Source organism: Myxocyprinus asiaticus, chromosome 42 (assembly GCF_019703515.2).
Source record: "Myxocyprinus asiaticus isolate MX2 ecotype Aquarium Trade chromosome 42, UBuf_Myxa_2, whole genome shotgun sequence".
NCBI lineage: Eukaryota > Metazoa > Chordata > Actinopteri > Cypriniformes > Catostomidae > Myxocyprinus > Myxocyprinus asiaticus.
This window is the reverse complement of record NC_059385.1, coordinates 28,407,370-28,435,368: the sequence shown is the minus strand read 5'-3', so window position 1 is coordinate 28,435,368 and position 27,999 is coordinate 28,407,370. Positions and strand designations below refer to the sequence as shown.

Below are 27,999 nucleotides of genomic sequence, written 5' to 3'. Positions count from 1 at the left end.
AGTGTGCATGATCCTAAGATCATAGGCCATCTCTGATTATCAGCTCTCTATCAGTTGTGCCTGAAGCCTAAACAGACTCGTTTAACTTCCGACCATATGCTTAGCATCAACCAGAGAACATGACAAACACCAGCCTTTATGAATGGCTCTTTCGATGAAAAAGAAGCGATCCTTTGCTCATTCACAACAGTTTTGTGCGAAGATGTGCTTTCAAGATCAAAATATCAAGTAAGTATGAGGGTTTCTTTACCTTGCTACCTTTATCTTGCTGGAACACCATCTGTTTGTCTACAACTACATTGATGAAAGAACCAAGTGGATTTTGTCACAAATTATTTTCTGTCAATTTCTTGACTTCTTGAGTATTTCACTAGTCCTTAAAATATAAAAATTGCAACATAAATCAAAGTGAAACTAGTTTCAGATTAACGGAAATATGTGTCCCACAACTTTGGGGGTCAAAATTGTGGGCTAGTGTCGGGATAGTTGCAGGAGTGTGAAAGCAGTTGCTTTTCTGAGGAAAGTGTCAATCTAAAGTCCAGTGTCTGACTGAAAATAACTTCTTTAATCGTTGGCTACAATGTAGCCATATAGGTAGAGTTTGGCTTCTCTGCTTGTGGGGTCAAAAATGTGTGGGGCTGGGTGCATCGTAAGAAAATGTGTGTTTACAGTGTTTACACTATCTTTTCAATGCACAAAGGTGGAATAAATGTTTACCCAGGAATCAAAATTGCAGAAAACAATGTATCACATCCTCGAAAGTTGGTAGATGTTGCTTGTATACTGCTGGTAGACAATAAAATGTGTAATATGATCACATGGGAAATCGAAATGCTGCATATGAATGTTCATTTACCCTGAGATATTACCTCATTCTGCTGAATTACTGACAAAGGGCATCTCCCATCAGACATTTTTGTATCAATTCAAACGTGTTCCCTGTGGTGCTAAGTGAAAGCAATCTCCAAGACATTGGTTCTAGTCCCATGAAAACCAGTAAATAAATGCCTTTGCTTAAACAATGGTGAGCGCGATTCGGAGGTTTAATTTTCGCTCTCAAATTATGTTTTCACTACATTGGCAGTTAGGTTTAGGGTTGGGATTTGGGTTAAGGGATAGAGTTAATAAAATATGCTTTCCTGTTGATTTTATTACATAATTTACTGTACAACTAAAAATACAACTCACCTCGGGTGCCACCCTGTGGACATTTCACCCTGAAAAGGGTCAACGGTACTTCCATCTTAGGTGCCTGGAAGCCGTGGTTTGAATATTGGGAAGCACAGTCCAAGTTTAGCATCAGAAATTTTGACTTCTTGTCGCTGAATTCACAGTGTGATCAGACTGACGTGTGCGAAGATTGTCATGACAACAGCTCAGTTTAATGTCAACATAAAATGGCATTTGCAATGCTAAGCCCTGGCACCCCTCCAACTCTCCTATGAGTGTAGCCTATTTAGTTGGATTTTCAAAATCTAAACACTTTAACTCATGTGACTTTGTGGCAGAATTTAATTTTAGCTCATTTCTGTACAAAAATAATGATTGTTTTCTAAAAAGTTTCCAAACCCTTCTCCTCTGTCTGCCATTGGTCAGAAAACAGACAATCCCACCCCAAACTCACGCTGTGTCGGACTGATTGGAATGTGCAAACAAACAGAGTATTTTTTGAAAGTGCCACAGAGACACAGTTGTCACACTTTTGTAGGGCTTTACTGGTTGTTTAGATCAGTGTTACTATCAGAAATAATTAATAATTATTTCATTAGTTATTAATTAATATTTAAATTAATTAATTGAATCTAACTCATTAAAACCTCATATGGGGCTCCAGTAAATGTAGTGCGCTACGTTTAGGAGCGGGTTTGGTTATTAGCAATAATTAATAATTATCAAATATAATTATTAATTATTAAAATCAATAGAACATTGATGAGAATCAATGTTAGCTTTTTTAATCCTTTAAATCAACAATTATCAAAGATAATCACCAATCATTAACATCTATGATACATTAATTAAAATTAACACTAGCTTATTGATCATTCAAATTCAACAATCATCAAAGATAATTATCAATTATCAAAAATCAATAGAATATTAATAAGGATTAACATTGATGGGGCACCACCCTGGAATCAGGGACTAATAACCAAATAGTATAACAGTCTCAATATTAGATTAGTTTTCTTAGGAAAATTGACATCTGAAGAATATCGATTTTCGGGAGAAAAAACAATGAATGAAGGCTTGAATCCGAGCACTGACATCCCGTCAGCATGACACAGGTGTATGCAAAACAAACCAAAACACTTCTCTTTGTAATATAACAAAGTTTATTTATGCAGTAATATCAATTAATAATTAATACAATGCAGTCAATAAACTTCCGACTTACAACTACAAACTAAACAGTGATATGAATAGATATGGAAACTAAAATAATCCTATAACACATAAGGTGTGTGTGTGAGAGTGTGTGTGAGAGTGTGTGTGTGTGTGTGTGTGTGTGTAAGGAGGGATGCGCACAAAATGGCGGACGTGACTCTCCTGGAGAGTATGTCACGCAAGACTTCCGGGCAGAGAATATGGCCGTGAATGTGGGTGGAGAGAAACCAGTCAATGGCGTCTACCAGTTACCGCGTGTATCCGCTTGTACGATAGCTTAGGGACAAAGCTAAGCTTTATCACGAAGCTATCTACTAGCCAAAAATGTGTCCGAGAATGTTTGTGAGGGATCGTGCGCGCGCGTGTGTGTGTGTGTGGTTAGTACGAGAGAGAGAGAGAATAAAGTGACGGCCCCAAAGCCGATTTCGCGATCGTGGGAGAGGAAGCAGCTGTTAGTTTATCACTCAGAGACGCGGTGGACGGCTCGTAAAACGTCTCACAGTCTTTGATTCTTTAATGGATAAACTCAGTTTGCCGGTCTCACCCGTGATGGCGGAAATGCACAACAGTCCAGTGTGGTTGGACCACAATACAGCAAATCACATTCGTGATAAATAATACCCTGAGTATTAATAATGAGTGGACATGGCGGTCCGTAAACTGTACAAGCAATAACATTGGTACACAAGTATAACACACTATAATATTCTATCTCTGCCCAGACATAAATCTCTTACTTGAATTGCATGAGGATGCAGAATGTGTGTTCATCTGTCCTTTAACTCAGACTTAGTTCCTCGAGGCTCAGGTGATGACGGGAGGCCGTTTCCTCGCTCTGTCGGCGGGCGGTACGGCTGCTGATTCTCGGCGGGCTGGCGGAGAAATCAGCGACGTTGTCTTGATTGAAGAGGGAAGTGAAAATCTTTTTCACTTCTGCAGGCAAACAGATGAAGATGAGGATTGCTCGGCGGTCTTCTTCGGATCTGTTAGAGTGTTCGGTTGAACACAGAGTAATCTCAACTCGTCCAGCGAGATGGAGATTGTATGGCCACAGTTTCAAGTTGGACGTTACTTCCTTGTGCCACAAGGCTGCACCTGAGAGCAGCGATGAGCTGCGTCTACACACGGTGAGCAAAGTTGCTGGAAGCAAATCCCGGAAGCATTTCAGAGGTATTTCTACTCCTGATGATGTCATGGTTGAGGTGCGTTCTGTCGTGTGCCTCATCCAATAGGAGTTGAGAGTTCGATCTTTTAGTGAGCAAGGCTTCATGGGATTTGTAGTCTGTTTTGGACTCCCTTTGTTTGATTTTGGCACAATTTTTATCAGTAAAATTTATGACTTGGTATGTGGGGGCCCGAGTTAGGTTTTACGACTGTGTTAGGCCTGCCTTTGTCTTCTATCTGAATACATGAGGCCCAACACTTTTCAAGGAATAAACAATTGGTGTACTTATAGTTGTCTCTGAATGTTAAGCTGAGATAGGGGAAGATATTTTAACTTTAAAAATATTGCACACTTCAGCTTTAAGAAAACAATCCTTTAGCAAGTGTTTTTCATCCAATGTGATTTACAGGGAGTTGAAGGGACAGCCCCTGCAGAGAAACCAATGGTTAAGTTCTGTACTCAGTGGCACAATATGGATATTACTCATCATCACACCTTTACCTCTAGACTCCCACCTCCTGAAAGAAAAAAAGGTGTTTACATGACCTTTTCAAACAGGATACACTTTTGTATACATTATAATATGGGGGCACATACCACTGAGTGTGAAACTATGATGCACTCACTAACCTGTGTGGGCAGATTTTTGAAAGGAACTTAATCTGTCATTGATGGATGTTGTTACATGTGTACATCATCACATGTTTTATTTAAAGCCTTGCTCAAGCTGCACTTACACGGACATCCGTTTTATAAGTGATATGCACATATTAGGAGACAGGAAATAGAGGAAGAAAGTGATACATACCAAGAATAATAACTGCAACTGCTGCCCACGGCCTCTTCTCTTACCTGTGGTTTATAACAGTTAACATAATAGGGAACTGTCATCTCAGTAAGACTGTGAACCTGAGATTACGAAATACAAAAAAATATGCTTTTATATGTTTTATAAAACGTATGTGTGGTTGATGCTTTTGAGCAACATTGTAGACTGCACACTGAGAGTTAATGTAAGATTTGTATCATGTAGCCAGATGTTTTGACTATCAGCATAAAGTCTAGTCAAATTTGCATCTTATTCTGGCCAAGAACCGTGCACTTGGACCACAAAATGTCACTTGTAAAGGCCCTGGTATACTTTGTTTTTCTGCATTCCAAATCAGATTGCACCTGATCGAACGCGTTGACTTTATATGTATACTCAAGAAAATACAAAGGCGTTTGACGCATGCACACTACGACTGCTTTGTGATACTCTTTTAGTACAGTCAACCGGAGGAGGTTGCACCAACTACTGTGCGATCAGCAACACAGACAACCAAAGTATAGCAACCAATACACCAAGTCAAAACCAGTTTTTGGGGTTTTTTATGTGGCTTTTAGGGGCGGTACATCTGAAATCATTGATGCTACAATAATAGACCAACACAGACACAACTAATTTGAATAACAGCACAGCAGTCTTAGTCCACGAATGGCTGTATGGAAAACACAGACAAATGAGAAATGTATGTAGACATTGTAATCAGAATTTCTGTTCTTCCAAAACTAATATGTAACAATTATTTCTGGAAATCAAGCAGAATATAAAGCTCTGCTTGTGTATATCTACATATAGTTTACCTGCTCAAACAAAACTCTAAGTATCTTTCGTAAATGCTGATGCCACTAACCTGGTAAATTTTGGCAAATCTATTGAAATCTAGTATGAATCTTGAGAAGGGCTCACTGTAGCAGCCTGGTACCTTTTTAAAAACGACTTTGTTTGCAGGTGTGAAAACCTGTGCACCCTAAGTTGTGGAACTTGCATAAAGCCAGCTACTGTAAGTAAATCAGAGCTTGTGATTCTGGCAAGTACTTTTCATTATGTGTGCAATATGGTTAGTGAATGGACTGTGGGCAGTTTGTGGGCATGCGTTGTGTAAGATGTACCTCAGACAACAACACATAAAACCCCTGAGCAATCAACAGACATTGTAGACACTGAACTGAAATTTCTGGAAAACAAAATGCTGAAAAATATACATGACAGCGCACCATGGTTTTAAAAACAGTGCCTAATTAGCAAAGTGCCATTGTCTTTTTACAATAAAAAGAGTCAAATGTCAGATATTTGAAATCACATGATGCTGGAGCAATGGGAGAAAGGTTAGGGAAAACTGTATATGGTAAAAGACAGATTATGGATAAACATATATGGAGACCTGCTTGACTACATATTGACTAAAGCTGGGATAGAGGGTGTGGGGTTCTGATATGTACACCAACATACTGTAATTTGTTAATAAGCTTTGCAATTATCAATTGAACAGTAATTTCATGCAGTGTCTGGTTGGTTGTTATCCAACATCTAATGTGGTTAATCCTTGTGAAGACTAGTTTTAACAGGTGTTTAAATGTGACATTTAGTTGCTTATAATATTTAAAACCTTGTTCTAGTTTTTACAGGGGGCTTCCACCTTGACTCATAATTAGAATTTTAGCAACCCGTTCATATCCCAGGTGGTCACTAGTTGTTATTATGACATCTTTTTTTACTAGCAACCCAGCAAATAAATTAATGTTTTGAAAATGCTTTCCAAATGATGCATAGTGGTTGTGGGAAAATGAAATGTTAATTTTTCACAATGCAAGTAGAGCAATATTTAAAGGTCAGCATAACATTGCTAAATATGTGAAAACGTCCTGAAATCTGAATTTGGCAACTTCTTTATCAGTTTGTACTCTCAGAATATATACAGTATATTCTTATATTCATAAATTGCACTAAGAACATTTTCTTCCAACATTGTGAGAACTTATATTAAATACTGAGAACACCACTGGGATGTTTCATTTACATTTTCGAAAAGTCAAGGCAAACTGGTTTTAGTGAAGCATGGAAATTTGCAAATGAGTTAGAAAGCTGTCAGATGGTTGGTCTGTAATATTATCACCACATAATTTTTTTGACTTTTATCAATTACAGTTGTCTTGTTGCTAAATAAGGCATTTAATTTAATAATTTTAAAGTGACCTGTGATAAAGTGTGATATAGTGTATACACATTATTTCATTTGTTAATCCTTGCTAATATGGATTTGTGCAGTGTGCTACTGTACATTATCTGTTAATGAAAGTAAAAAAGGTGAAGTTATGATAGAGTTAGATTTGATTGTGCAACTTTTAAAAATGGCAGAAGACATGAAAAAAATTAATGTTTACCAATTTATTGAATGGCTATTAGCTAACTCAACAACTGGTCAGTAATAGTGAATGATTGCAGCATTGGACGGTTTTCAAAAAGAAATGATTTTTGACAGGGTTATTTTGTCTGAAAATTGATTTATATTTACAGTTTTATTATCATTTTATTTGTCATCGTAGTAGTTCTCTTAGCCAATGCATAGTTTGAATAGTGACACGTAAAGACAAACTTCCCCAATATGGCATTGCCTCATAGTCTGATCACATATTTATTATTATACCTGCTTACACGTTAAGAGCAGGTCAGACCTTGGCCACCGTTGTCTGTGGATGGAAACATTAAAATGTCACAACCAATAAACTATCTTATGTGGAAATGCTGACACATGACTGTGGCATGATCATTACTGCTTTAGAAACTTTAACCACAGCATTTGCTTTCTAGAGTACACCGAGCAGTACATATTATGAGAAAATGTGGTCAATTTATAAGTGAAAATCTTTTAAATGAGTGGTTCTCGACTGGTGCGTCGTGACCCAACAATCAGATTGGAGGTTGCGAATTTGGCAAGTGCCATTTTTGTGTGAGTATTCATCAGAATAATTATTTCTTTATAGTTGACGTCAAAGGCTGTGCATCTAATACAATTCTACTGTATATTGGAGCAAATTCATGTGGTTATAATGGACAGGTTGCATGAAGTGTCTTCATCGTTGAAAACCATAATGTTAATATATTTCAATGTCTGACCAAGGACATTTTTGTTCACATTTCTATGCTGAACAGTTTTGGTATGCCACGTTGAATGTCCAGTGTAGAATATGGGTCCTGAAACAAAACCAGTTATAAAAGGACTGTTTTAAATTACAGTGGATGGCTGAAATATTTCCTATTCACTTGTTGACTTCCTCCACTTCAAGGCCTCCTACCATTTGTTAGCATCATGCCTTGCAGCATTGGATATTGCCTTATCCAGTTGAACTTCAAACAACAGAATCGGGAAGTGATTTAAGTATGGCTGGCATCTTCCTCACCCCACCATGCATTTACATGGTAGTTCCTATGCAGCATAACCAAACTGTGTCTGATACCGTCTTTGCTTATACTCTCTTGTAGATTTGCGATAAATACAGCATACCGTAGTTTAGATCAACCCATATGTTTGTTTGCAAAAGCAGTGCATTGGTAGGTCACTGTGACTAATGCTGTTGCTTTAAGTCTGTTTATGTAGGGAATGCGTTGCATGTCCAACACGCATAAGTAGTGTGAACAATAACAGTAAATGTCAAATCATGGGTATTCTGTTAAGAAATGTTTTGCCCCTACTTTATGCCTAAAGCTATTATTGCTTTTATAACAATGAAGCAAGTAAATTGGTTGAACAAACACAAAATCTAAACTAGAATATTTACATTATCTGAAAGGAAGGGTGGCTGCTAAGTGGATGCGAAGGTGTTTGGAGTGGTTTATAGTGGGTTGCTATGAGGTTTCTTGAGTGTTCTAGGTGGTTGCTAGGGAATTGCTAGGTAGTTGCTTACTGGTCCATGTCAAAAGAACCAACCTCCAACTCTCTGATATGCAGTTCCCATGTAAAATGTCCACAGAGAGGCAGAGTTAAATGTTTAAGGTTAATGCTCTATCAAGTTTTAAGCAACAAAAACTTCCTCCCATCCCTACCATAAACCTTAAAACTAAACCTAACCAATAGTGTCGTCATAAGCAAATGTGAGATAGAAAACTTAATTTTGTGGTGCTTCTATGATACTGTCGACTAACGTGCTCTTCAGGACTCGTCCTCCTTTCTTTTATATCGCAAGTGCAATGCTCTAACAGTTGAGCTACTGAGCAATTTGTGAGGTTTTGAACAAGCTTGTAAATGTAGCTGATTATGTAAAGCAAACATTGCCTTACAAGTCATGCATTGTAATAAAAGTGTTTAGAAGTCATAAGATAGCACTGTGTAAAGAACAGGGCGAAACATTTTTATGAACTGATAATCTGCAGTTTTACTCAAAATTGTTGTTGTAATGCCTCTAGTGTTCACTTTACCAGTTTCACCAGTCCTATTCAACCCACCCCGAGTGAGATTCGAACCAGCAATCCCCAGCGTGGAAGCTGAACGTGCTAACAAGGAGGCTATAAAGCCATGGTCGCTAATGCGTCTCTTAAGGCCAGGAGAGTGAGGTTTACACACTGCACAGCCATCACGTACCAGCTGGCTACCATTACACTCACCCGTCTAAACCTCACTCCCATCCGGGTCACAGCACCAGTGTCACTGGTCCAACAAGACTTGTCCCAAGCGGGATTTGAACCGGCGATCCCCAGCATGGGAGGCAGACGCACTAGCAAAGAGGCTAAAAAAGCCATATGGCCTCTAGCCTCGGTCGCTAGTGTGTCTCTTAAGGCCAGGGGAGTGAGGTTTACACACTGTACAGCCATCATGGACCAGCTGGCTACCGTTACACCAGGAAACTCCTGCGATACATATAACGAGCCATGTAAAAATAATTTTGCAAAATGTAATTTATTAACATGTTTAGATGTTTATTTTGAAACCATCTGTTGCAATGCTAATCTTTGTTTAAAAGGTTTATCATTAAGCATGATTACATGCAAGTTCTTACACCGATTATGCTTAATAAGCCGACAACATGTGTAGTCATGTAAACACATTTAATGGCATTGCTTTATCGGTGTAATATCAAAAACACTGTAAGAGTAAACCGATCGACACGGGTACATTTTTGTCCATTACACCGATTTCACATTACATGTAAACACCTTAACTGGCTTTCATTCCAGCTTATTCAATGTGCGCATGACTCTTCACGATTTGGCGTCTAAAACAGAGAATAACTCGATTATTTCAAATCTCATGTAAACATGGATTTCTTGCTTTGTCTGTTTTTTTTAAATAAGCTAATTTTTGCGAGTTATCAGCATATTGGTGTGCATGTAAATGGGCTCATTGACAACAGCTGGCAAAAGGAAAGGAAAATAATTGTATTCAGTTGCAGATTGCACACAACAAAATTCAGTCAACAAAGCACACAAACCCAATTTGACTGAACTGAGACCTGACGTCAAACATGGATGGAAAGATTGAGCAACTTAGATTTCTGCTTACAGTGATGTTGATAATCTATAAGGCTTTTTATAAACCTCATTACATCAACCTCAGAAATAAAAAATACAGGAAAGGCAGAACAAGTATGGGAAGACATGTCACTGCTAGAAACTAGCCACAATGCAGATAAAATGCTGCTTCTGGTTCTTTAATTTCCTTGAAGTCAAGTCTGTGTGGAGTACATTTTGCTGACTCAACAACACTGTGCCCCAATATGTCTACTTAACTCCTCAGGATAGCACCCTCTGTGCCACAAGCACGCTCACGGACTATAATTCTTCGGTTGCATATATTTAGATGGGATTTCCTTTGTCAAATTACCATCATAGATGTTGGATGCACTACTGTATGCCATTTTGTTTCACTTTTAGTTCGCAAATGTCTCTTGGGATATGTCTTATCTGCACTCCACCCAGGTTTAGAGTAATACGAAGGTAATCAGATAGACTTTTCCTCTTTTACCATCTAAAATTGCTGACTGGCACTTAGACATCAAGCATTATGTGCCAGAAGGGAAGAGCAAACTCAGCTGAAAACTTGCAGTAGACTCATCCACCCAGGAGGGGCTTCAACTTTCCAGAGGAAATGTGGAGTTTCCTGTCCTGGCTAGATTCAAGGGTTTTCTTGGAGGTTTGGAGATAGCTGTAAATGCTGTGGTGGGGAACAATATGTTCTCAAAGTTGTGGTGATCCCAAGTCTCTTCTACGTCTAGGAGTATGTTTATGGAGAGTAGAACAGTGCAGAACATTAGAAGATGTGTCAGCAATAGGTAAGCTTTCACACCAGGAAAGGAGGAGTGTTGTTTAGAATGGGGCATTCTTGTATGGAATTATGGGTGTGGGTGGGATATTGAGGAAGTCTGTGTGGAGTTGGGTTATTATTATCTTGGATGCAGTATGAAGAAATGCTGTTCATGATTACAAACTACTGTTTGATTATTGTATGTTGTGATATGCCAGAGAATTGACTTTACTAATATGCTGTGTGGAAATGGTGGAGGTACAGAAGGAATTTTGTTCTGGTTCCTGTTATTGCTCTTTGGATCACAGTTTAAAGGTTTTTCTTATTGTTTATTATTCCGTGTTTTGACATTATGTGGTTAAAGGGTTAGTTCACCCAAAAATGAAAATTCTCTCATCATTTACTCACCCACTCATGAAATCCCAGGTATGTATGACTTTCTGTCTTCAGCAGAACACATTTGAAGAAAAATATAAAAATATCTTAACTCAGTAGGTCCTTAAAATGCAAGTGGATGGTGATCCAACTTTTAAAGCTCCAAGAAGAACAGACAATCAGCATAAAAGTAATCCATACGACTCCAGCTGTTAATGTCTTCTAAAGTGACATGACCGCTTTTGGTGTGAAAAAGATCAATAATCAAGTACTTTTTAACTAAAAAGCATAGCTTCCGGTCAGCAGCGGTATGCATGCATGATGTAATCGCGTTGGCATGTTCTTGTGAATACCAAAGCACATGCGACACACCTGGAAGAGCAGCACTGTTTACAACTGAGTAGGAGGAACTTTGTTCAGATGATTCGTTGGTTTTGGTTTAGATTTGTATTTGTATCTGTTTCTTAACTCACAGTGGTGCGTTTGTGTGCTTATCCTGGGTTTCTCAACCGAGAGAAGACGAGAGACCACACAGCGCTCTCGTGAAGTTTACCAGATGCGATAGATTATAGTTAAAAAGTACTTAAATATTGATCTTTTTTCACACCAAAAGCAATCGTATCGCTTTAGAATACAGTAATTTAACCGCTTTTTGGGAGAACTATCCCTTTAATTGCACTTATCAAGGCAGTTCTGAGGTAAAATATCCAATGTGTGGCGCTAAATGCGAGTTAAACGGTCTCTCAAACAGATTAGGATTTTAAGGTTAATGCTCTAGCGAGTTTTAAATGAACAAAACCGACCTCCCTTATAAGTCATGTGCTATAGTAAAATGGTTTTGATGTCATATTGTGTGAGGAACAGGGCAAAAAGTGTTCATGAATTAATAATCATCCCTTTCACTCATGATTTGTGTGAAAGTGAATAAAAGTCATTGATATATTAACACCTCTAGTATTTATTTCACTAGGAAACTGATTTAATATGTACAACGAGCAATGTAAAAATCATTTGGCAAACATTTTGTTATAGTAATGTTATTATATGAGACAAGGTTGGCATTGTTTTTGCTACAGACATGAATGATACCTCACAATGTGGGGCTTGTTGAGGAGAGGTGTGCTATAACTTGTGCTATGGCTAAGCGATCTAGAACTTATACTTACAAAACAAAACAAAAAATATAAAACCATAGATGTGGCTCAGGTCCTGATCCACGTCAAGGAACCAGAATATCCTAAAAATTTGAAGGTGGACTCTTTTGACTTGGGCCAGTAGCCAACCACCCTCAACACCCTATCAATGGAAAAGCAACATGCTAACCACTCAAAAAAATCTTAGCATCCTAGCATCCTGGCGGCAAGTTTTACACATGGAAGCACCACTCTCTTTTTGTTCCTAAATGTGAAATTTAGCACATTAGCACTTTAATTCAAGAAGTACTTGTTTCATATAAGCAGCAAACTGTTTGGTATTTTCACATTAGCCAAAATGAGATATAATAATATATAGTTATATTAATTAAATCTTTCCTCTTGATTATAGAAACATGACTGATTCACCGGTCTCCTGGCCCATTCCCATGAGGGCTATTGGAGCTCAGAATCTGCTCACCATGCCAGGAGGAGTGACCATATCTGGATACCTGCATAAGAAAGGAGGCAGCCAGTTCAGCCTAATGAAATGTGAGTGTTGCATAGTGAGAGAGAAACTTCAAACTTACAGCACATTATCTCAGATAAAGAAAGAGAAGAATTAGCTCTCTTTTCTGGCTTAACATAATACTCCAGTATAAAAACAACTTAAAGGGGCACTCAGTCATTTTTTCCCCATTAAAAAAGTTTTACTCCTAAAGAAATGAATTGTAATTTTGAAACATATGTATAAAATCATGACCACTCACATGAGATGAGGACTCCAGTCAAATCAGTAACCTTATAAAAGCTGTTTTATTCTACATGGGGCAGGGGTGCCCTCATAGGGGCTGCCATTTTAAAATCACACGACCAGCTGAATACTACTCGCCTAATCTCAGGAACTGTCTTGTCATTGGACACTTTCACACTTGTATTAAATTAATCATGGCTGATAAGTGAATAGTGAATTTCTACAATGGCATCTGTCATTGAAAACTATTGATTTTGAATGATGCTGCTTCCACACCACTAGGTGACACTGTAAGTCCAAGATGACATGAGCAAAAAGTTACTGAGTGCACCTTTAAGCTAAAAAATAACATTGTCCAGCAGTTTGTAAAAACAAACAAAAAACACATTTACTGTACAGTAATGCACTTATAATGGAGGCCTATGGGGGTGGGAGGGTGGAGATTGTGGGTGGTTGGATGGTGCCTCGTGCCGCCCCCGGCAAGATGCTCCCTGGGTGGCTGCCCATGTCGCCCATGCCTAAATATGCCCCTGCCGAAAACACAGTGTGATCAGTCTAGTTAAACCATGGGAATTATGTTGATAACACACAATCAGTTCATCCATCTGAAAAAGTTACAATTTTACAGATCAAATAATCAACATTTTTGCTGCTGATGCACAGATGCTGCCAATAGAGCATAAGGCCCCATCCAGACTAATCCATTTTCATTTGAAAACATCATAATTTTCCAAAGTATGAGGTAATGGAGAGTGTTTTTGAAACGCTCTGTTTTAATGGAGGAAAACACACTCTAGTTTAGATAAGAAGTGTAAACGTAGCAAAATCAATGCATCTACAAATGAAAACTTATTAGTGTGGACGTGGCCTAACTAAGCTGTATTTTGCCCACAATATTCAAATGATAAACAAAAAGTACTACCATACTACCAATCTATGATTGGGGTTGTTTTATGTGGCTTGCAGAGATAAATGTTGACTGTCTTCTAATCCGACAGGGCCTCTTCGGTTCATTATAATCCACAAAGGCTGCATCTACTATTTCAAGAGCAGTACTTCTGCTGCGCCACAAGGTGCATTCTCACTCAGTGGCTATAACAGGTTGGTTATAAAACTGCATTTTCCAAGTCACCAAACTGTTGGTCACACTGTATATATCAGTTTCCTTTGCTGCTTCGACTGCATTTGCTCACGTTGTTTTAATGTGTCTGTGGTCATTTATATAGGTGGAATGTTTGAGTACACCACCTCTCTTCAACGTTTATGTTAAGTTCACCAGTGGCCATCTCTGCACGATCCTTGGCCACTTCCTGTCCACAGACAGTTGTGCATTCTTCAATGCGGCCTTTTTAGCTTGAGTTTCGATTCTGCAAAGAATTCGCTATTTCCTGTAAAGAGATGGTTCACTCAAAAAGAAAAGTTCCGTCATCATTTACAAACCTCATGTTGTTCTAAACCCACATGACTTTCTATAGGGAGAATGTTAGGGGCTGACAGTATCCGTCACCGTTCACTTTTGTAGGGCTTTACTGGTTGTTTAGATCAGTGTTACTATCAGAAATAATTAATAATTATTTCTTTAGTTATTAATTAATATTTAAATTAAATAATAGAATCTAACTCATTAAAACCTCATATGGGGCTCCAGTAAATGTAGTGCGCTACGTTTAGGAGCGGGTTTGGTTATTAGCAATAATTAATAATTATCAAAGATAATTATTAATTATTAAAATCAATAGAACATTGATTTGAATCAATGTTAGCTTTTTTTTTAATCCTTTAAATCAACAATTATCAAAGATAATCGCTAATTGTTAACATCGATGAAACATTGATTAAAATTAACAATAGCTTATTGATCATTCAAATTCAACAATCATCAAAGATAATTATCAATTATCAAAAATCAATAGAATATTAATAAGGATTAATATCGCTGGGGCACCACCCTGGAATCAGGGACTAATAACCAGATAGTATAACAGTCTCAATATTAGATTGTTCTCTTAGGAAAATCGACATCGATTTTTGAAGAAAAAAACAATGAAGGCTTGAATCCGAGCACTGACATCCCATCAGTATTTGACACAGGTGTATGCAAAACAAACCAAAACACTTCTCTTTAAAATATAACAGTTTATTTATGCAGTAATATCAATTAATAATTAATACAATGCAGTCAATAAACTTCCGACTTACAACTACAAGCTAAACAGTGACATGATTAGATATGGTAACCAAAATAATCTTATAACACATGAGGAAGGTGTATGTGTGTGTGTGCAAGGAGGGACGTGCACAAAATGGCGGACATGACTCTCGTGGAGAGTATGTCACGCGAGATTTCTGGCCAGAGAAAATGGCCGCGAATGTGGGTGGAGAGAAACCGGTCAATGGCGTCTGCCAGTTTACCGTGTGTATCCGCTTGTACGATAGCTTAGGGACAAAGCTGAGCTTTATCACGAAGTTATCTACTAGCCAAAAATGTGTGCGAGAATGTTTGTGAGGGGTCGCGTGTGTGGTTAGTACGAGAGAGAGAGAATTAAGTGACGGCACCAAAGCCGGTTTTTCAATCATGGGAGAGAAAACAGCTGTTAGTTTATCACTCAGAGACACGGTGGACGGCTCGTAAACCATCCCGCGGTCTTTGATTCTTTAATGGATAAACTCAGTGTGCCGGTCTCACCCGCGATGGCGGAAATACACAACAGTCCAATGTGGTTGGACTACAACACAGCAGATCTCATTCGTGATAACCGTACATTAAAGTAATCCCTTGAGTATTATTAGCAGCAATGAGCAGACACGGCAGTCCGTAAACTGTACAAGCGATAACCTTGATACACAAGAATAACACACTATCTCTGCCCAGACGGAAACCTCTTACTTGAATCGCATGAGGATGCAGTTAGAATGTGTGTTCATCCGTCATTTGACTCCGACTCGGTTCCTCGAGGCTCGGGTGATGACAGGAGGCCGTTTCCTCGCTCTGTCGGCGGGCGGTATGGCTGCTGATTCTCGGTGGGCTGGCGGAGAAATCAGCGACGTCGACTTGATTGAAGATGGAAGAGAAATCTTTTCTCTCTTCAACTCTGCAGGCAAACGGATGAAGATGCGGATTGCTCGGCGGTCTCCTTCGGATCTGTTAGAGTGTTCGGTGGAACACAGAGTAATCTCAACTCATCCTGCGAGATGGAGATTGTATGGCCACAGTTTAAAGTCGGACTTTACTTCCTTGTGCCACGAGGCTACACCCGAGAGCAGCGATAATCTGCGTCTACGCACGGCGAGCAAAGTTGCTGGAAGCAAATCCCGGAAGCATCTCAGAGTTATTTCTACTCCCGATGACGTCATGGTTGAGGGGCGTTCTGTTGTGTGCCTCATCCAATAGGATTTGAGAGTTCGATCCTTTAGTGAGCAAGGCTTCATGGGATTTGTAGTCTGTTTTGGACTCCCTTTGTTTGATTTTAGCGCGTTTTTATCAGTAAGATTTATGACGGAGTGTGTGGTCAGGCTTTTACGACTGTTAGGCCTGCCTTTGTCTTCTATCTGAATACATGAGGCCCAACACTTTCATTTTATGAAAAAAAAAAAAAAGCAGTTTTAGTGACTGATGACTTAGTCTGTCATTCCAGACATATTCTTTTGTGTTCCAGTGACAAAAGATTTGGAATAACATGAGAGTGAGTAAATTTTGGGGGGAACTATCCCTTTAAATATTCTGTTTAATGTGCTGCAGTATATTCCATAAAGTTAAAGCTATGGAAATTGTTAAGGGGCCTGGTGTAGTTCTCCGAGTTCCCTCCTGAGCAGGACCAATGTGCCATGGACAGAACGTGTAATTATTGTGTCATTTTCCTGCTGTGGTTGGGTATAAATAGCCCTCCAATTTAATACAGCAGAGCACAGAGACTATTCTTAGATTAGACAGACCTATACTGAGCAAATTACCCTTATTGAGACACTAGAGATACGGTTCATTTCTCTTAAAGAGATAGATCACCCAGAAATGAAAATTCTGTCATCATTTATTCCCCCAATATCATTCTTATAACTTTTTTCCATACAATGAAAGCAAATGCAATACAAATGACAAAAAAGCTCCATAAAAATACCATAAAAGTAGTCGATATGATATATGCATTTTATTCCAAGTCTACTGAAGGCATGTTATACTTTGTTTAGGGAACAGAGTTCCATAGAATGAAATTTAAGTTGTTATTAACTAAAAATCTTCCCCTCCACCGTAGCTGTCAAATGAGATTTACGATTGCACATATTCAAATTTGGAGTATCAACAGGTTTGATGTCAATTGCTGGGTTTCCATCCATGTATTTGTATGTGAATTTTGGAATATTAGGCAAAAAATGCTGAATGGAAAGAACAAGATGCAAATTAAATTTCCAAAATGTGCATAAGAAACTTATACGCTCTCTTGAGGTGGATAGATTTTTAATTAATAAGAAGACATGCACATAAACAACGATGGAAACACATTTACCGAATATATTACTATAATGTTTATTTAATTATGTAGGTGCGCATCAAAAAAGTAATGTGACTTTGCCTCAACAAGCCATGTGAATACACATACCAAGTGAAATTTTGCTCAGTTTGTTCTGAAATGCTGGACACTAAGCTTGTCATCAAAACAATTGCCCACTACCTCCTAGAACTGTCTGACATGCTTTCACTCCCATACATAAGGCAACCAAGTACCTCATTACATTTAATAAAAGAGCTGTTTCTGGAGCATTGCAGTCCCTGGTCACTGCCATCTCATTAAATGGAAAACATCAGTGTGAACATTCTTTAGAACATCTCCTTTTGTATTCCGTAGAAGAAAGAAAGCTAAACGGGTCTGAAATTACTTAAGGTTGAGTAAATGATGACAGAATTTTTACTTCGTAGTTTGTTTGTTTTTTAAGGACACTTTTCAAATAAGTACATTTATTTATTTATTTATTTGAGTAGGCTATCTTAACCACCCCAAGATCAGGGACTAAATTATAGCTATTAAAATGCTCAGTGTAAAAAAGTGTACTGTGTGTTCTTATAGGAACAGTTTCCACATACACATTTATTTATTTATTTGTTTGTTTGTTTATTTTATAAATGATTGTATTAATTGCCACCCATTCAGCTGACCAAAATGGTTTTATTTATTGTTAGAGTCTTACGGGCAGCAGAGGAGACCACATCTGGCAATGTTTTCCCTTTCAAGATTGTCCACTTCAGTAAGAGACACAGAACGTGGTATTTCTCAGCGGCGAGTGAGGATGAGAGAAAGGTGACATCTCGCTATAGGCAAATTTTAACAACTTTTTGATGACTGTGTTTTTATGAAAAATACAAATAAATTGCATTAACACATGAGAGTAAAATTTGAACCTGTTTTGTTTGATCTCTGACAGAAATGGATGCGAAACTTAAGAAAAGAAATAGACCATTATAATGGTAAAAGAAAATCTGACATTCCAAGGTAACACAACATCTGCCATTCTGTCAACTCACATAAAATGAATTGTTCAGTTTGTGATGTCAGCATGTTCAGCCATACTGAAAAAAAAACCCCACACATTTTCTTTTACTTTCATCTGTGCCTTTGTTTGCCACTAAAATGATCTACTTTAATACAATGTACTTTATGTAGGCCTGCATTAGTACATAATGTACTTAAACACAATATGGGTTTTACCTCTCTTCCATTTTTATCTTCTTTTTCTCTGGAATTTCACACATGACAGCTGTCACCACTTCCTTTTTCTTATAATAACTATTTTGTTAATGAAATTCTGCATCTGCCATTTTTAACTATGTGTCACTTTTCTCATGAATTGCCTGTGTATTTTATAGTAATGACTTAGATGACTACATTCCAATTGAAGAAACTCTGGAAATCAATGAAAGTGATAATGAAGATGAACCAGGTATGAAATGAGAGACAGGGATTTGAAAAGAAAAGTCTCCAACTGTGGGTTTAGACAGACAGCGTTCTCGTGTAACAATGTAACAAATTGTATAAAAATGTCTATATGCATACAGTATGTGTTTGTATAAAAGTATAACAAATATTATTTGATTTCAAAATATTTCATTTAACATTGTAACAAATTGCAATTTTAACCATTTTAACAATAGTATTTTTTTTAACAGTAATGTATTATATCACAGATTGTCTATTAAAATGTGCTTATGTAAAAGTATAACATGTTTTAAGTATATTTAATAATTTTATATAGATATTCCATATAAAAATTATAAATGGAATTCTTTAACGTTTAACTTAAAAATATTTAAATTAATTGAATTTAATAATGTAAAAATATGTTTATAGAAAAGTATAAAAATACTTTATAATTATATGACAAATTGTCTATTAAAATATGTTTATGTAAAATGTATTATATACAATTTTATTTAAACATTTATTACATGTTAAAAATTATAAATGAAATTCTTTAACTTTTAATTTAAAAAAAATTTATAATTTAATTTAGTTTAAAATTGTAACTAATTATATATGTCAATAAAATGTGTTAAAGTATAAAATTATTTATTTAACAATAATTGATTATTTACAAATTGTCTATTAAAATGTGCTTATGTAAAAGTTTTACATGTATTATATACAATTTTGTATTTATATTACATATAAAAATATAAATGAATTTCTTTAACTTTTAACGTTAATAATACAAATTTAAAATATTTAGTCTTTCATTTCATTTTCATTTCCATTTCAATTGTAACAAATATGTCTATAAAATGTTTATAGTAAAGTATAAAAAGTATTTTAACAATAATCAGTTATGTACAAATTGTCTATTAAAATGTGCTTATATATACTTTAGATACTGTCTATAAATACAGAAAGTATGTGAGCGTGCATGTGCGTGTGCGTGTGTGTGATAATTTAGTAAAAATAATTTAATTTAATTTAGATTATGAGGTGCAAGATGAAGACAGTAATGAAGAGGACGTAGAACACAATGGATCCTCAGAGTTACCTGGTAACTGCTTTTTTCTTTGCCATCTCTTTAATTAGATTTGTGATTGCTACATTTTGGTACAGTGTTTTCGCTGTATTCAGATTCTCCTCAATGAAGACCCACAGAGAGGAACGAATATTTTTCTTTGATGTTTTTTCCAGGTAGACTGCCAGTTCCACCTCCACCTTACCCACCACCCCCTGTCCCTGACCTGCCTAGATACAGCCGCCACATCAAGGGCCCGCTACCTCCACTTCCTCCTCCATTCAAAAAACCTTCTTCCTGCTCAACCAAAAACAATGGTCCTCCACCACTACCACCTGCCCCACATCTAAAGAAACCAGATATGCACCAGCCAACCAAAGGCCCCATGAGTCCAATGCCCCCTCCACCTCCACTGACCAGCACAAAACCTTCATTGGGCACCTTTTCCACAATGCCCATTTGCGAGAAGAAGCCCAATACATCTGTCATGGGGAATAATTTACTCATCATAGAGAACTTGCAGAAAGTGCTCTTGAATGCTGAAAATAAGCCACCCATTCCCAGTCACCACCTGGGGGGCAGGTCCACCCCAGATCACAGGACAGTTTCACCACACCTGTCAACTGCTTTGAGTCACGAACCTTCTGGCCAGATACTGAAGCCACCAGTACCAACCAAACCCAGAAGACCCTCACTCCAGTAAGTGTCTACATTCCCCTGTCATCAGGAACTTCCATGTCTGGTTTGAGTTTTATTCAGTCTAAAAGTAATGCAGATAACTATAACCAGGGGGAAATGTAATTGCTGAAAAGTTGCTCTTTTTTAGATAGGAGACTTCACAGATTTGCGACAAACTGAACACAGTTTGAGACATGCTGAGATCTCTTCTGAAACTTTAGAGTAGACACATGTAAGATTATTAGATGTTTTTAGGAGAAAAATCTGAGAAGCAGGAGACTCCATTTAGTCACATGGAGCAAAAGTCTCCATTTGCTCTCCATTTAAAGGTGTACTCACTCCTTTTCCCTCATTAAAAAGTTTTACTTCTAAAGAAATTAAAAATAATTTTGAAACATACGTATGTATAAAATCATGATGAAGACTCCAGTCATATTAGTAACTTATAAAAGCTATTTTATTCTACATGGAGAGGGTCCCCTCATGGGGGCTGCCATGTTATGATGACATGACCAGCTGAATACTGCTCGCTTAATCTCAGTAACCGCCCTGTAATTGTACACTTTCACTCAGGGATTAAATTAATTATGGCTCACTGTGAATCAAGGGCGTAGCCAGGAAATTACTTTTGGGTTGGCCTCAATAAAAATGGATGGGCCAAGTTTTCGCCCAGTTTTTTCACCCAAAACAACAGAGAAGCGGCACATTCAAACAGTTCATTAACACTTTCAGAAATCAGAATTTATGCATATTTTAGAAATATATATTTGTCAAAGATATATAAATGTCAAAGAATAATCTCTAATATTCAGGTGGGCCTGGGTCTAATTTGGGTAGGCCCAGGCCCAGCCCGGCCCACCCTTGGCTATGCCACTGCTGTGAATAGTGAATTGTGTATGTGCAATGGCATCAGTAACTGAAAACTATTGTGTTTGAATGATGCTGCATCTACACCACTAGGTGTCAGTGGAGGTCAAAAATGACATGCATTAAAAAATTACTGAGTGTCCCTTTAAAGAGATCTCATTTGTGATTTTTATACCAATTAGGAATTGAGGCAGTTGTGTTGCTCAAAAGTTGTGATATTCAATACATGTCCATTTGTATAAAGACAATTGGTTTTTCCATTTGTATTCTATGAGAGAAAACAATCCTGAACTTATCATGATCTTTGATTAAAATGCTCTGGATGAATTAGACTATAAAACCCACATTGCAAAAAAATATTTTCTTTATCAGACTTGTTTCCCAGTAAAACATCGAAACATCCTTTAAAATAAATAAATAAATAAATAAATATATAATAATAATAATAATAATAATAATAATAATAAAATACATGAATTTAAGAAGCGAAATTACACAAGATACAGTATTAAGTCTTGTTTTCAAATAAATTTTACAAAATTTGTTAATGCTTAAAACAAAAACAAACAAAAAAATAACTATTTGTTAATGGGTTAAGCAAATAAATTTGTTTTCCCTTTGAATTAAAACATTATAAAATGTAACATTTAACAAATTACCAAATAATATCAAATAAATTCTTAATATATAACAAATTGTCTATTAAAATATGTTTTTATAAAAGTATAAAAAATAACAATAAATCATATATTGTCTATTTAAATGTGTTTTGTATAAAAAATTATTAAAATAAAGAATAGAATAAAATATATTGTTTTTAGATTTATCTGAAAGCAAGACTTAATATCTTGTGTAATTTTGCTTCTCAATTCAATATATCTTGTTTTAGGGATGTTTAGATATTTTTACTGGAAAACATGGAAAAATATTACTAAAAATATGTATTATTATTATTATTTTTATTATTATTGTCATTATTATTATTACTTATGTATGTTATCATTTATTTTACTGTGTGTTTGTGAAAGAATAATAAATAAAATACATATAAATTAAAATGTATTATATATATATATATATATATTCCTGTTGCTTTTTATATGATTTTACCTCAGAACTCTTGCATATGTTAACTGTTGAGTAACAATAAGACTGTGGGAAATTATTTATACAAAATATCAATGCATTTCTTCTAAGAAGAGCATCACCAGATGGACAGAGTTTTCGCTCCTCTGTAGAAGAAAACCCTTTGAAGAAACGAGCGCAGGGGAGAAATAGCGAAGACTCAGATGATGACTATGAAAATGTAAGTTTACCTCATTTAAAAAGTGTCTGTCATTGCAATAGATACCAAAATATCAAATCCAAAGGCATTCATTTGAAAAACATTTCACAAACAGAAGTTAGATTTTAAATTATTAAAATAGATTTATGTTCAAAATGAAACCAAAATGTGGACACCATCATTGGAACATGTCCACAGTTAATGTGAACTGCACCTGTTCTAAGAAAAGCTCTAGCATCATTTGTTATCTGATATAATGACATTCAGATATGTTTAAGTGATGCTGACGCTGGTGGATGGTACATGTGCAGTTGGTCACCCTAACTTAGTTCTTTGAGAAGATGTTCACTTTCCATGAACTTTAAACTGTTGGTTGCAATGCTGCTGCAGTGGAGCACAACCATGGGTCGCTTGCATAAACATAGCCATTAATTTAAGACTGTGTCTAACAATTAGTTTGACTAGCTAAAGATGCCATAGAAAGCCTGTTGCATAAAAGCTCACAGTTATCTTTAGTAAGAGAGTCTAATTTGCACTGTGGGAAAAGTAAGACAATGAACAGCTTTTAAAAAATAAATGGCCAACAGTGGACGCTCAATACAGTTTCCATTCGCTGAATATATTTGCTTATTAGAGGACTACAGTGCTTCAAAATTGATTCCAATGAAAACATTTAGTGATTTTAACCCAAATAATAAAAAACACATGACATTTTGTTACCATCGTTGAAGTCAAAGTCTTCTACAAAGTTTCAACTCATGCCCCTTTCAGTCCTCAACTGAAGCCCCCACTGACTCAGCTAACAGTTATTTTCCATGGCAATATAGAATGTAAACAAAAGTTAGCCTAGGGGTGTGCTGTCTTACATTTCGGTCTTAAATTAGACTGATCTAAGTTTTTATGCAACTGACTGAAAAAAATGAAGACCGACATTTTAAACGACTAACTTGTAAGACTAGTCTAAAACAGTTTTATGCAACCGGCCCATGTTATGAGTCACTTCCTCATTGACACACTGGACCAAAATAGACTGTGTGGGATTGACATTTCTCAAACTAGCTAATGTTTTGCCATTACTACAGACATCATGATAAGTCATATTTAACTGCAAGGCAGGTCACCGGACATTAAAGCTAATTTTGTCATAATGTCATGCTGTCTACGATCTCAAGAATGCACGCAAACTGTAAGAGGATTACAAAAATAACAGGTTTCCCTTTTTTCATTTGTTTTCCATATCAGGTTCAATTGCCTCCCTCTGTCTTTGTGGACATGACAGAGACCAGTAGTGTTGAAAGGTAAATGTTCTAGATTTTGTTACTAGAATATGTTGTGAAATGCATTGTTTGTGAAGGGATTATTAGGGATAATATTTACAATAAAGAAAGTGAAGGTGTTAGCATGAGCATGTGGCATGATAAAGTTATTTTTTCTTTGTAGTACTCTTCTCAAGTGGAAAAGAGTTGTAATTACACTACATAATGTTTTGTATCAGTAGACTCTCCTCTCTAAGTGGTTCTCAACTGGTTTTGCATCAGGGCCCAGATTTTACATTGGACATCAAGTGGCAACCCAACACAATACCAAAATTCTGTAATGTCAAACATTGACATTTATTCAGATTACTATAGCTGCATAGGCCCAACAATATGCACAATAATTCACATGACATTTCCCATTCAGGCTGAATGGGAAAATGTACTTTTTTTGGTGTTTTAATACATTGTGGTCAACATTCTTTATCCTTGTTGCAGTATTTAATGTACAGTGAGTCTTATTTTCTTTTACCTTGCATGGTTTTGTTCATGGTTTTTGAGGATGAGGCCATGTCACGCAACCTGTCCATGTTGGCATCTGCCTAATTTGGCCCGCTTCTTCCAACTGATAGATTAATTTACACCAAACAACTGTAGAGTTTGACTGGACTCACAGCCTTTGACGTCAACAACAAAATATATCGGAAGTGTTTTCTCCCTTTTTTTAAAACTCAATAAACGTATTTATTTTGCCCAATTATATGGTTAGTTGCACGTTATTATTTGCATTTAGCATTGTTTTTCACCCTATCAGAAAAGACCTGCATCCCAATTTTGATTCAGATTAATTTATTAACCATTCTTCCACTCTCTGATCACAGATTATTTAAGGAGACATACTTCCCTCAGAATGGTCTCTACTGCATCCGAAAATCAGGAACTGGGAAGACATCCCAGGTACAGCCAAAACATCTTGACATATTAAGGGTGGATGCATAGTGGAACACTGTCATTTCTCCAAGTAGGATAGATTAACATCCTTTGATGTCCCTGGAGCAAAACTCTTGTGGACCATTCATAACCCTAAAATTAGATTGTTTACATTAGGAATTGTCAAATGTGGTGGGTGTGAACAGTATGTGTGTTTTGCATATAATCGCATTTCTCGTCTTTGACGCAGGTGCTGGTTGTTTGGGACACGGGTATAAACAAAGCCAGAAACTACAGGCTCTTTGAGGAGGTCAGTATAAGCCTATTTTGCTGGGACATACATTAAATGCACAACCTCTAAGACAAGTATCACTTTTACTATTGATCATACTTAGGGTTGGGAACCGAGTACCGTTTCTTGTTCACAACCACTTTAAAAATGGTAAAATACCGGAGCAGTATGATTTTCACGACTTGCGATTTTGTAATTTGTTCTAGAACATGCAATTTTCTGCCTATGTGGAGGATTGAACACCGCATTAAAATACACTGACAGTGTTTCCTGCAGTGCAGTTCAGCTGTAGTGCGGCCCCTTTACTGAATCTACGGCGCAAAACACAGTGCGTCCAGTCTGATTCTTGAACAAATGACTCTTACTGTATGATACGGTTCTGTTGAATCTACAGTGCAAAACATACAACCTGACCAGTGTAATCCAATTCGTGAATGAATGACTCTTATAATCTGGTTCTTTTGAATCTACAGTGCGACCATTGTAGTCTTATTCCCGAACAAATACTCTAAGAGCTAGTTCTTTTGAATCTACAGTGCAAAACATACAGCCTGACCAGTGTAATACGATTCCTGAATGAATGACTCTTATGATCTGGTACTTTTAAATCTACAGTGTGAACAGTGAAGTCAGATTCCCCAAACAATGACTCTCATGAGCCGGTTCTTTTGAATCTACAGCGCGAAAAATACAGTACGACCAGTGTAGTCAGATTCCCTAATGAATGACTCTAATGAGCCGGTTCTGATAAATCTATAGAGCGAAAAATACAGCGCAACCAGTGGAGTCTGATTCTCCAATGAATAAGCAGTAAATGTAGAAATAATTATTTCCAATATTTATTCCTCAAAAGTAAAAAATGAATCATGTTAATGGAATCACTACAGAAGTGGAATAGTTAAGAGGAATCAGAACTACGACGTTACAAACCTTATGATTCCCATACCTACTCATACTTAGTATCTGGAGAATCAAGTCACAAATTACTTACTTTTAGGCCTAGCTGTCATTACATATTAAGATGGGATATGAGAAAGTATTTTAATATTAAAAAGAATTACACAATTCATCTTTAAGTTTCTGTCCTGTCTTAGCATGCAATGAGGGAATGTTACAATGTTGACCAAGATGTCAGCACAGATCTTATCCTTTCTAATGTTTGTTTGTTTGTTTGTTTGTTTTTTGCCCTTTCTTTTTCACATGTAGGAGCAGAGGGTTTACCTGGAGACAGATATCACTTTCCCTTCTTTAGCCGCACTGGTAGAGCACTACTATATTCACCCACTGCCCAGCAGCACCAACTCTCTGCCCAACTACTCCCTGTGCTTAAATGTGCCTTATGGATACAACACACCCAGGTGACATCGGCCCCCTTACCTGTGCTGAAACCATGCACAAACTAAGCTTCGGTGCTTTGACCTACTTCAGACTGCTGCAGACAGCTCTCTCTGCTGGTCATAAAGACTTAACACATGCGAGTGGACCATGAATAAACTCAATGTATCACATGAGGACGAGTCACTGGTTTGTTACAACTACATACATATGGAAATCAGAGTGAGGTCATAACACATTGATTGAAAGTCTTATGAATATTCAGGAGCCTTCATGTTTTAGTTTGAGTTCAAACTACTTTTACTGCATTGAGTCAGTACACAGATGTGTACATACTGCAGACTGGGTGAATCTCATAAAACGTGTCAAGAACATGTCCAGGTCATATTTTACGACAAAATCAGAAGTAAGAAATATTCAATTAGATCGTTTTTTTTTTTCATGCAAAACATTTGGAGTGAAATATGACTCCAACATGATTCTGAGATATTCACCTGACTATATGGGAACTTGTTGTTGCATAACAGAGTTTGTCACAGGATTCAAAAGTACAGTATGTGATGGTTTTGTCAGTCATCTTTATAACATGTGATCTAAATAATAGGATCCACAGAACGCTACATCACTGAAAAATTGATTTTCTAATTGCATTGTTAATATTCTTATGGTTAAGGATTATTGTTTTTATTACCAACATAAAAAAGCCTCATGAATGTGACTGCAATATTTCAATCCTGTATATTGCTGATATTGTATAGAGTGTATTATATTGTATATTATACATAATTTAATAACTAGATGTCATGTCACTTTTCTACTTTCAACACTGTGCATGCCTGCGAGAGAAATTACAATCTTTCATAGCACATTGAAAATAAAATAAACTATTGTATAGCACTTAATAAGACTTCTGGTCATTTGTTATGAACATTTATTTCATTAATAAGAGTTTTTGGTTTTTTAGTGGTGCTTGCTAAGACTTGTTGAGAAGATGTGTGCTCTAGAGACCAGAATATTACAGATACTTGCAGTGGACTCTTTGACTTATAACCACTGAGCAAACACCCAAAAAACAGTAGCAACCACCAGCAATGCCTTAGCAACCACCCAGCACACCAAAGCATTGCACTATTTGCTTCTGCCAGGCCTTACAGCAATGGACAAAACAGCAGAAGATGCACACTGCTTGAAAATGAAGACAGAATTAAAAATAGCTCCACATTACATTTAACAACAAACTGCACAATACTATGCATCAAAGATTTCATAAATGCCTCTTTTACAGGTTATATGACTTATGTGACTGTTTTAAATATATGTAATTCTTTATTAATTCTAGCCTTTACATCCAGCAAGTAATTTTGGATTCAGCCGCAGCCTCTTTGCAACATAATACAGACTGTGACTGTATTAAAGTAAGGCTGTTAAAAAAATCATAATAATGGAAGATGATTCAAATTTAGTGTTAGATTTCTTCTGAAGCATGGGGACACTGAGCTGTG

At 36.7% G+C, this 27,999-nt stretch overlaps 1 protein-coding gene across 3 annotated transcripts; it reads left to right on the top strand.

The window, feature by feature from the left end:
* Nucleotides 1-12: 12 nt before the first annotated feature.
* LOC127432346 (SH3 domain-binding protein 2-like) lies at nucleotides 13-27,402 on the top strand. 3 transcript variants are annotated; one of them, XM_051683296.1, is made up of 13 exons: nucleotides 13-228; nucleotides 12,535-12,674; nucleotides 13,875-13,977; nucleotides 18,050-18,167; nucleotides 18,292-18,359; nucleotides 18,734-18,807; nucleotides 19,822-19,890; nucleotides 20,031-20,553; nucleotides 22,600-22,705; nucleotides 23,927-23,982; nucleotides 24,822-24,897; nucleotides 25,121-25,180; nucleotides 26,369-27,402. In XM_051683296.1, exons 1-13 carry the CDS (start codon nucleotides 143-145, stop codon nucleotides 26,522-26,524), a joined length of 1,635 nt encoding a protein of 544 aa, XP_051539256.1. In that variant the 5' UTR covers nucleotides 13-142; the 3' UTR covers nucleotides 26,525-27,402. The 3 variants fall into 3 exon arrangements, with proteins under 3 accessions (XP_051539256.1, XP_051539255.1, XP_051539257.1); XM_051683295.1 differs by having other exon boundaries at nucleotides 22,597-22,705; XM_051683297.1 differs by lacking the exon at nucleotides 13-228 and adding an exon at nucleotides 10,507-10,642 and having other exon boundaries at nucleotides 22,597-22,705.
* Nucleotides 27,403-27,999: the final 597 nt, after the last annotated feature.